At 41.0% G+C, this 11,439-nt stretch overlaps 1 protein-coding gene across 1 annotated transcript; it reads left to right on the top strand.

The window, feature by feature from the left end:
* Positions 1-2,774: 2,774 nt before the first annotated feature.
* PDE12 (phosphodiesterase 12) lies at positions 2,775-10,262 on the top strand. The gene is made up of 3 exons (XM_068982046.1): positions 2,775-4,176; positions 5,278-5,356; positions 5,842-10,262. Exons 1-3 carry the CDS (start codon positions 2,857-2,859, stop codon positions 6,282-6,284), a joined length of 1,842 nt encoding a protein of 613 aa, XP_068838147.1. The 5' UTR covers positions 2,775-2,856; the 3' UTR covers positions 6,285-10,262.
* Positions 10,263-11,439: the final 1,177 nt, after the last annotated feature.

Genomic DNA, 11,439 nt, shown 5'->3' with positions numbered 1-11,439 from the left:
ATATATTTATAAGTAACAAAAATAATTCCATCAACCATAGCTTTTGATTAGTAGAAGTTAGCTTGTGTTTCTTGGTATGAATTGAGAATGTATGAATAAAATGTTATTTTTTACACTTCTTTTGGTATCAGGGAAAAAAACAAAGTATTGGTTCAGTCATCCAATCTCAAATTTCAATTATGTAATTATTACTATGCTACCATTTAGCCTCATAAAAATTTAGCTTCAAATACACCACTTATTATTTTCAAGTCTTTTGAGTTCAAATTAAACTTTCTATGTGAATTTGAGACACTTACAGGAAACTTGCAGAAACTTTCTCTTGAAAGAAATAACAGCAGATAATGAAAAGCAAAGATACTGAATGATGGGTATACTACATTCCTTTTGTGTAAAAAAAGTGGGGGAAAGGGTATAAATTCATAAATGTTTGCATATGTATAGGAATCAGAGTGGGAATATTATCATTTTTCACTGCGGATATGGTTTTACTCTATGGAAAAAAAATTGTTTTTTAACTAAAAACCAAAAAAAACTCTGAAAGTATGACACTTTAAAGTATCTGTCTCAAACTGGGATTTAAGACTATGCTACAGAGTTAAAGTACATCAGATTACTCTAAAGAAAGTCACATTTTCTAATAGGGTTTTTGTTTCGGGGTTATTTTTGTTGTTTTTGGCACACCTCACAGCTTGCAAGACCTTAGTTACCCCACCAGGGATTGAACTCAGGCCCTCAGCAGTTAAGGACTTCCCTGGTGGCTCAGACGGTAAAGCGTCTGCCTACAATTTGGTTTCAATCCCTGGGTTGGGAAGATCTCCTGGAAAAGGAAATGGCAACCCATTCCAGTATTCTTGCCTGGAAAATCCCATGGATGGAGGAGCCTGGTAGGCTACAGTCCATTGGGTCGCAAAAGGTCGGACATGACTGAGACTTGACTTTCACTTCCAACAGTTAAAGCGTGGACTCCTAACCACTGGACTGCTGGGGAATTCCCACATTTTCTAACAGGGCTCTTATCTTTCTTTAAATAGACTTGATATTCTTTAAATGTCTCTCTTTAAGATTGACTGAGTTCTGCAAGGTTGCATGAACAAAAATGCCAGTTCAAAGTTTATTTTTGCTAATGTGGGTGCTGTTAGGTAAAGACGACCAGGACACTGAAAAGAGTGTCTAACAGGCTTTAATTGGGAAGCGCTCCCAGGCGGGGTTCCTGGACCCCAACGAGGCAGGTCGAGGAAGTCCGCACCAGGACCGTGTTGGGGGTGGCTTTTATACTTTTGTTCCGAGGGATGGTCAGGCTAGATGGACTGGGGTTCGGATAGGTCGTCAGGCCGAGGCGTCGCGGGCTGACAGGTCCTTCTACGTGGCTGGGGTGGGGTGGCTTTAGCCAGCGAAGTGTGCTGTCGTTGGTCCCCGGGATCTGGGAGGACCCTTCCGTTAGGGACCTTCTCGCCTCAGGAGAGAGGAGGGGCAGCTCGTCATGGCCCTGGGGTCCGGCCCTTACAGGTGCTAAGAACTGGAGTACTGAGACTTTCTTCAGGCAGTCAGCTGATACAATGTAATGATTTTTATCCCTTCAGTGTAGCCCCACATTACTTACCATCAGGTATCCAGTCACCTCGGCAAATGCTTGCTGCCTTGGGAAAGGGGAGGACAAGAATATAAATTTCAAACGATTGCAAAATTCATCCTTCTTTTAGAAAAAAGGCTTGTTTTCCTCACTGTTAGCCAGGGGGAAAGAGTATGGCTTATTATTAGACACTCAATAAACATTCTAGTTGTAGGAGACGGGAAAGTAGATGCAAACAAATCCTTTGCCATGACAAGAGAATTCTTAATTTCTTCTTTGAATCTTCAAGAGTTTTTTTTTTTCCTTCAGTTAATCACTTAATTATATTTAACACAAAATTTGTCCCTTGAAATAATTTTTTCATGTGGTTTTCAAAGAAACTGCATTCTCATTTCCTTTTACTCACTGGCTAGTGTCTCCTGTCATTCATTCAGCAACGTCTGTTTGGCCTTGTGTGCAGTTAACTTAATCTCTTTGGACCTCATATTTGTATGTTTTCAGCACAGTCACTGCTCCCTAATTGGGAGCTATTATAAGGAAATGGCAACCCACTCCAGTACTCTTGCCTAGAAAATTCCATGGATGGAGGAGCCTGGTGGGCTACAGTCCATGGGGTCACAAAGAGTCGGACACCACTGAGCGACTTCACGATATATCGTTTGTAGTTACTACCACAAAATCTCTGCTTCCCGCGTCGGCGCTGGTTTGGCCAGAGATGAGCCCACCACACCTCAGAAGAAAGTAAGCAACGTTGGGAATGCTGCTGAGAAGTAAGCAACACTTTCCACACCTGAATACAAGTTGGCAATCTGCGTAGAGTTCCCTACGCCTTAGCACAAGGCAGCACCAGAAGGCAAGCGGTTAAAACCCAGGGACCACGCCTATCTCCTTCGGGGAAGCGAAACCCGTGACATCACCCCCACCACTTCCGGTTTGAGCGCGCTTTCTCTTCTGCCCGCCAACTGCACTTTCGTTAAAATCGTGGAGTCTAATATTTCCTTCTGGGACCTGTATATTTTCTTCTCTTTTTCCAGCCTTATGACTCTAGTTAAAGATAAAATTAAGCCAGATGGATTCGAAAAAAGCGTAGCTATGGAGAAAAGAAGTACGTGAGCTGCCCTGGCGAAAGTGCGTGGCGGGAGCTCAGTGCACTTTCTCTTCGCCGGCCGGAAGTTGAGGGACTCAATGGATCCCGGAACCGGCGGCTGCGATTTCTCTGTCTCTACTTGACACTTGGCGGTTGCTCAGCCCCAGGTCTTGCCAGCCGCTGGGCCACCAGGTTCATGTGGAGGCTCCCAGGTGTCCGCGCCGCGCTTCGTGGGGTCCGCACGGCGGTGGAGCGGCGCAGTCGGACCGAGGCGGCGTCTGAGACCTCGGTGGGCGCGATGGAGCGCGCTGTGGTGCGCTGTGTGCCTTCCGAGCCTAAGCTAAGCCTGTCATTCGCGCTGGCCGACGGCAGCCACAAGAACATGCAGCGCGACCAGAGCGAGCCACTGGGTCGGGCTCTCAGCCGGATCGCTACCAATGCCCTTAAAGGCCACGCTAAAGTAGCCGCCGCCAAGAAGAGCAGGAAGAACCGGCCAAACGCAGGCAGTGGCGTGGCCTGTGCTGGGCCTGGGCCTGGGCCTGAGCCTGAGCCGGCTGCAGCCTGCGAGCCCGTGGTGAAGCTGTACTACCGGGAGGAGGCAGTAGCTGAAGACGTGCTCAATGTGGACGCCTGGCAGGACGGTGCGGTGTTGCAGATTGGTGATGTCAAGTACAAGGTGGAGCGTAACCCACCCACCTTCACCGAACTACAGTTGCCGCGCTACATCATGGCCGGCTTCCCGGTATGCCCCAAGCTCGGCGTCGAATTTGGGGATCCCACCGGTTCACTCTTTCGCTGGTACAAGGAAACCAAACCCAGAGCGGCGGAGCCTGAGGGCGGAGGCCCCTCGTCATCGTCTCCCTCTTCGCCCTCTCCTGGTTGGACCGAGACGGGTGTAGACGAGCGCGTCTACACCCCGTCAAATGCCGACATCGGGCTACGGCTCAAGCTTCATTGCACTCCGGGCAATGGGCAGCGCTTCGGGCCAAGCCGGGAGTTGGAAAGTGTGTGTCCAGTGGAGGCGGGGCCCGGCACCTGCACCTTTGACCACCGGCATCTCTACACAAAGAAGGTGACGGACGACGCTCTCATCCGCACAGTCTCCTACAACATTCTGGCTGACACATACGCCCAGACTGAGTTCTCGCGGACGGTCCTGTACCCATACTGTGCCCCTTACGCTTTGGAACTCGACTACCGCCAGAACCTTATCCAAAAGGAGCTCACGGGCTACAACGCCGACCTCATCTGTTTGCAGGAAGTTGACCGCTGCGTGTTTACAGACAGCTTGGTGCCGGCCCTCGAGGCCTTTGGCCTGGAGGGCGTGTTTCGAATCAAGCAGCATGAAGGCCTGGCCACTTTCTACCGAAAGTCCAAGTTCAGCCTCCTTAGCCAGCATGACATTGCTTTCCATGAAGCCCTGCAGTCCGACCCACTTCACAAAGAACTGCTGGAGAAACTAGCTTTGTATCCATCAGCGCAAGAAAGGGTGCTCCAGAGATCTTCTGTCGTTCAGGTAAAGTGACTTCGCCAGTCTCTGTACATACTCGTTCTGGAAGGGGTGCCAGGGGTGGGGGTGCTTATAGTAGAGATGAAACTGGACCAGACTCTACTGAAAAGTGTTTGCTCTTGAATCTTAAGCACGTCATTTAGCCTTCATTCATTCATTGAGCAAATACTGAGTACCTGAAATGCGCCCTGCACGCTTCAGGTTAGCTTGAAAAAAGACGTGCTTACGATTTCGTGTATTTAGCTAAATAAGAAAATTTAGTAGCTAATATTTTCTTATTACTTACCAAACACTGGTGACACATTTTGAAGAACTTCAAATTTAAGTCTCCAGCATGTTTTACGAAGTGCTCCATCAGTTCAGTTCAGTCGCTCAGTCGTGTCCGACTCTTTGCGACCCCATGAATCGCAGCACGCCAGGCCTCCCTGTCCATCACCATCTCCCGGAGTTCACTCAGACTCACGTCCATCGAGTCCGTGATGCCATAAATATTAGCTTTTAATTTTGGCTCATAGTAATCCTGCTACTTCCGTTTTATAGATGTTACTCTGAAACTCTGTCCATTCTTTAGGTAACTGGATTTGTTCATATTAAGAAGAGTAGCTTCAATTTTTTTTTGAGCACCTACTGTGTATCATGCATCTCTGAGTAAGCTCATTTAATTAAATTCACACAATTAAATTTTCTCTTTGAAGTGGATGATATTGCTTCTTTTTCACTCATGATGAAGCTGGTTTAGGAAAAAGAAATGTCACTCTCCAGGTCACACTGCTATAAATGGAACAGTGGGTATTCAAAGATACTCTCTGCCTGACTCCTGTGCCTACACTTACCACTTAAAAACACTGTCTCCAACCTTAGTGTTACCATCTGAACTGTATTCATGCTACCTCTATATGTTGGGTTGTTATTAAAATATTATGCTGAATCCCATTCATGTATATTCCAAAATTTTAAAGTTAAGTTTCATAATTTCTATCATACTTCATCAGCAGGGAAGGTTTTGGAATAAAATGTCAGTTCATCATATAGTCTTAGATTTAAAAAAATTTTTTTCTTTCAGAGCAGGAAATAGAAACTGAAGTCAGCATTTTCTGTTTATCTTAGGTTTCTGTTCTTCAGTCTACAAAGGACTCTTCTAAAAAGATATGTGTTGCGAATACCCATCTCTACTGGCACCCCAAAGGTAGGTTTTGTTGATTTTCACAAGTGGCTTGAACATGGTAACTTAAAGTTGGTAAAAGTTGTTTTACACAAATACGTTTTTTCTTTGTCAAAATATAGTTTATAACACAGTACTGTCCAATTTAAGGTATATGGCATAATGACTTATATGTATTGCAAAATGATTATCACAGTAAGTTAACATCCATAATCTCATATAAACACCCAAAAAAAGTTTTTTTTCCTTGTGATGAGAACTTCTGGGATTTACTCCCTTAGTAGCTTTCAAATATACCATACAACAGTATTAACTATAGCCATCATGTTGTGTATTAATTACCCAATATCATTAATCTTAAAACTTGAAATTTTACATTTACATTTAACCACCTTCCTACAGTTCCTCCTCATACATACGAATAAATATCCTGAATGTTACCCAGATACTATAATTTGTGGGTTTTTTTTTTAAAGACAGGTTAACATTAGTGTTTTTTATGTTCCTAGGTGGGTACATTCGTCTCATTCAAATGGCAGTAGCCTTGGCTCACATTAGGCATGTCTCTTGTGATCTGTATCCTGGCATACCAGTTATATTTTGTGGGGACTTTAATAGTACCCCATCAACAGGAATGTATCACTTTGTCATCAACAGCAGCATTGCAGAGGATCATGAAGACTGGACTTCCAATGGGGAAGAGGAACGATGCAACATGTCTCTTAGCCATTTCTTCAAACTGAAAAGTGCTTGTGGTGAACCTGCTTACACAAATTACGTTGGTGGCTTTCATGGCTGTCTGGATTATATTTTCATTGACTTAAATGCTTTAGAGGTTGAACAGGTGATTCCATTACCTAGTCACGAAGAAGTTACTACCCACCAAGCCTTACCTAGTGTTTCCCATCCCTCTGATCACATAGCACTTGTATGTGATTTAAAATGGAAATAGATTGTGTCTAATAGAATTTAAATTTGCTTTAGTAGGAGATTTAATATGAATCAGAGTTTATGCATAACTTTCAAAGAGGAAAATTAGACACTAAGGTAAAATATTCTTATCTGTTAGTTATGCTCTAGTGTCTTCATTACATGACTGTCATAGTGTTTGCATAATACAGTTTCTCTACCCTTTTTTTCTACACTTGGAGGAAAAACAAAAATATTTATGGCTGGCAGGAAGAACACTGTGTGCATTTTATAAGTACTTTTTTTTGCTAATTAAGAATTTTGTAAAGAAAAAAAAAACCTGAATGATCTTGTAATTTTTCTATCATAACACACTTCAGATTAAATGATGTATATATAATTAGGGGGAGAGCACATACAAGTTGGAAGTGAGAGGACTTAAGTTCTAACACAAGGAAGGAATAACATTAGGGCCTGTCTCTACCTCAGTTTGGATGGCAATTTCATACAACTTCAGAGCTTTAACAAAAAAGTACACCATTACCAATTCCTATTGGTTTTCATCTTTTATTTTTCAATTAACATAAGGTATTTTCACTGTCTTATTTTTAGGATTTAATTTTTAGTATATGGCATAAATGGACATACTTATGGTCCCATCCTTACTGCAGCTTATCTTAACTTTTAGGATGTAAGCACAATTTAGTATTCAAAGTGAACAGTAACATTGTCAACTTGATCCTATTGTCCGTAACACTCTTGCCCATGGAAAATGTTCATAAATCAACAGGTTATTTGACCCTATCGTATTAGGTATTAGGAGAATAGCACAATGCATTACTTTTGAAAAACTGCCTACTGATACGGGCTTGAAATAGTGGATGAACCACGGAGTATTTCTGTGCTGCAAGTATTTTTGAAATTGTTGGTTTTTCTAAATAGGAGAAAGGGAGAGTAGTAATGGGGTTTTTGAGCATCTCTGAAATAAACATATAGACTTGAATATTATATTATAGCTTGAGTTACAGGAAAACATTGTATATGTAATTTATATACTGTAAAATTTTTTTTTAATATGAAGCCAAATTCTTGAAAATTACAAATTATAGTTTTACTGATTAGAGTCTAGCTGATTAGTAACTAAACTTTTCTAACTCAGTTATCACCATACTTTATTTGTAATGCTTTAGCTGCAGCCTCACGTTCAGGATAACCATAATGTCATCTTGTATTTCTGCATTTAACTTCTAGCTTAGATAACTAGAGCTCACTTAAACCAGAGCTCTGAGTTTCCAGTCATGAAGCCCTTTGTTCCATCTTCTTTAATCTCTAAGCCTGGTAAGAACTTTCCTCTTTTGATGAAGTAGCCTGCATTTTCATATTCTGCTCACTATCCAGTGTATTGTTTACTCTTAGTAATTTTGAAAATGAGAGGGTTTTACCTGCACTTCATATTGAACCTTGAAGTGCTTAAAAGTACTTGAAGCAAAAAATTAAGGTGGCAGTTTTTTGGGATCTTGTTTAGAAAAAGCTATAAATGAAAAATTGAAGCTACCAAATTGTGCCTTCCTAAATAGCATTTTAAAAGCATTTTAACATCAGTTTACAGACACAAACTATATTGAAGCCAGAATCTGATTGTTTTGCAATTTTTTTTTCTGTTTTAAATTTGGTTTTGATTTCGTTTCAAACAAACATATTGACAGACTTTGACAGTAAGCTGAGAAAACAAGCTGAGAAACAGAAAGTGTAATGTGACGTCCTCATGCCCATGAGAAAAACATACAAGTCCTGTATTATTAATAACACTACAGCTAGCTATATTGAACTCTGGTCACAAAAATTCTACATACTTGTTAAACATCCACATCCTGATTCTTCAGATTTGCTGTTTGCTGACTAGACAATGATCACATGGGCATTTCAGAATATTAGAATATAGAGTAGTATTTTGAAGTGCCACACACTCTGGTCAAAACTCTAGCCTACAACCATGTTCATACAGTTAGTCCAAAGTTGTGCTGCCATTGTCGTGTCCCACTCTGACCCCCATGGACGGTAGCCCACCAGGCTCCTCTGTCCATGGAATTTTCCAGGCACAAATACTGGATTGGATTGCCATTTCCTTTTCCAGGGTGTTTTTCTGGCCCAGGGATCAAACCTGCATCTCCTTCATTGGCAGGTGGATTCTTTACCACTGTGCCACCTGGGAAGCCCAAAGTTAGGGAACACTAAGAAAACTGTGGCTCAGACAGTAAAGCATCTGCCTACAATGCGGGAGACCCGGTTTCAATCCATGGCTGGGGAAGATCCCCTGGAGAAAGAAATGGCACCGCACTCCAGTACTCTTGCCTAGAAAATCCCATGGACGGAGAAGCCTGGTAGGCTACAGTCCATGGGGTGGCAAAGAGTTGGACACGACTGAGCGACTTCACTTTCACGAAAACTGTATAAATAGCATACCAAAATGTCCTTGTATGTGGGTTAGAATAAAGTGTTATTTCAGAAATTTTTAAGTATTTAAAGCCATCTCTGTGATTGAATTTTTCTATTACATTTGGGTTTTTTAGTACATGTAATTAAATATGGAAAGTCGAGCGATTCTGGTGAATCAGATGGTACTATGAAACTGGCAAAGTACAATGTACTAGCAAGAACTTGTTTTTACTATAGGAATTAATGTTTTGAAATTTTATATTATTGATTACAAACTATAATACTTGAGAACACTGTAGAATACATTATTCCTGTTAAATGAATTCTTAAACAGTTGCCACTCAGACATAAAAACCGGTAGTTTATAATTCATTAGCGAACAAACCATTTCTGGCTATCATGTGATGTTCTTTAAATTCTAGAAACTAAAATCAGTTGTTACAAATTTTCAAGAATTTTACTCATCGGTGACTTTTTTGAGTCATCAAAACGTAGTTTCAGCTCAAGGTGGATCTCTGAGGAATATAACTCAGGTAGAGAAGTCCAAAGAACGCTACTGTGGGGAAATCTCCCTGGGGGAAACTGATAGCTTTAGATCTCATATTTTCCAGCTATGAAATGCAGGCAGAAATTCCCTACAAACTAGTTTGAGGCAAAACCAAAACCCATATATAATAAAAGACAGAATTGCACTATTAGTTTATTGTTAAGACCTACATAACAACTGAATAGGGAAAATCTTTTCTCTAAAAGAAGAGCCAACTAGTTTTCCAAATGTAATAAAAAATTTAAATCCCCACGTTTAAACATGGGGATTTGCTGGTGGTCCAATGGTTAGGATTCTGGGTTTTCACTGCTTGAGGGCCTGGGTTCTAACCCTGGTCAGGGAACTAAAATCTCACAAGCCAGGCAAAGAAAAAAAATTGAAAGATTTGAAAATTTTAACATTTTGCTCAATGCAATACTAAGGAAATGTAATTTAGATTCCATTTTGGAAAGGGAAACAATATTAAGAGGATTAATTGATTTGGGTAATATTCAAATTCTGTTGTCCCACTTTATGAGAAAGTACATGCTTTAACATTGAAGGTTTAAGAGCTATTATTAACTTGGGTAATTTTTTTTAGGCACTAACTTCAGAATAACAATACTACATTCTGAGATGATACCAAAACATTTTTTAAACAGGTGAAATTCATGTAAGACTAACCATTTTAAAGTATATAATTCCATTGCATTGTGTACATTCACGATGTTGTGTGGCTACCATCTGTTAACCACTTTCAAAACATTTTCATCACCCCCATAAGAAATTCCATACCCATTAATTTACTCTTACCCTCCATCCCCTGGCACATACTTATCTGCTTTCTGCCTCACTGGACTTCCCTATTCTGGATAGTTCATATACATGGAATCATACACTATGTGACTTTTTGTCTGGCTTCTTTCAGTTAGCCTGTGTTCATCCATGTTGTATGCATCAGCATTTCATTCTTTTGTATAGTGGAATAATATTTCATTGTATGGGTACACCATATTTTGTTTGTACAAATGGACATTTTGGTTGTTTCTACATTTTGGCTATTGTGAATAAGGCTTATAAACATTTATATACAATTTTTGTTTCAACAGCTATTTCAGTTCTTTTGGTTATATTCCTACAAGTAGATTGCTGGTCCACATATGGCGGTTCTACTTAGAAACTTTCTGAGAAAATGCCAAAATGATTTCCAGAGCAGCCACATTTTTTACATTCCCCAGCAATACACACATTCTCATCAACCTATTCACTTTTTAGTCATGCAAGTGGATGTGAATTGGTATCTCTACCATTTTTAACTTTAGTCTAAGCTCGATAAAGGACAGAAATGGTATGGACCTAACAGAAGCAGAAGATATTAAGAAGAGGTGGCAAGAATACACAGAAGAACTGTACAAAAAAGATCTTCATGACCCAGATAATCACGATGGTGTGATCACTCATCTAGAGCCAGACATCCTGGAATGTGAAGTCAAGTGGGCCTTAGAAAGCATCACTATGAACAAAGCCAGCAGAGGTGATGGAATTCCAGTTGAGCTCTTTCAAATCCTGGAAGATGATGCTGTGAAAGTGCTGCACTCAATATGCCAGCAAATTTGGAAAACTCAGCAGTGGCCACAGGACTGGAAAAGGTCAGTTTTCATTCCAATCCCAAAGAAAGGCAATGCCAAAGAATGCTCAAACTACTGCACAGTTGCACACTTCTCAAAATTCTCTAAGCCAGGCTTCAGTAGTACGTGAACATGAACTCCCAGATGTTCAAGCTGGTTTTAGAAAAGGCAGAGGTATCGGAGGTCCAATTGCCAACATCTGCTGGATCATGGAAAAAGCCAGAGAGTTCCAGAAAAACATCTACTTCGGCTTTATTGACTATGCCAAAGCCTTTGACTGTATGGATCACAAGAAACTGTGGAAAATTCTGAAAGAGATGGAAATACCAGACCACCTGACCTGCCTCTTGAGAAACCTATATGCGGGTCAGGAAGCAACAGAACTGGACATGGAACAACAGACTGGTTCCAAATAGGAAAAGGAGTACATCAAGGCTGTATATTGTCACCCTGCTTATTTAACTTACATGCAGAGTACATCATGAGAAACTCTGGGCTGAAAGAAGCACAAGCTGGAATCAAGATTGCTGGGAGAAATATCAATAGCCTCAGATATGCAGATGACACCACCCTTATGGCAGAAAGTGAAGAAGAACTAAAGAGCCTCG

The sequence above is a fragment of the Capricornis sumatraensis genome, chromosome 10 (assembly GCF_032405125.1).
Source record: "Capricornis sumatraensis isolate serow.1 chromosome 10, serow.2, whole genome shotgun sequence".
Taxonomy (NCBI): Eukaryota; Metazoa; Chordata; class Mammalia; order Artiodactyla; family Bovidae; genus Capricornis; species Capricornis sumatraensis.
This window is presented reverse-complemented; position numbering and strand designations above follow the sequence as displayed.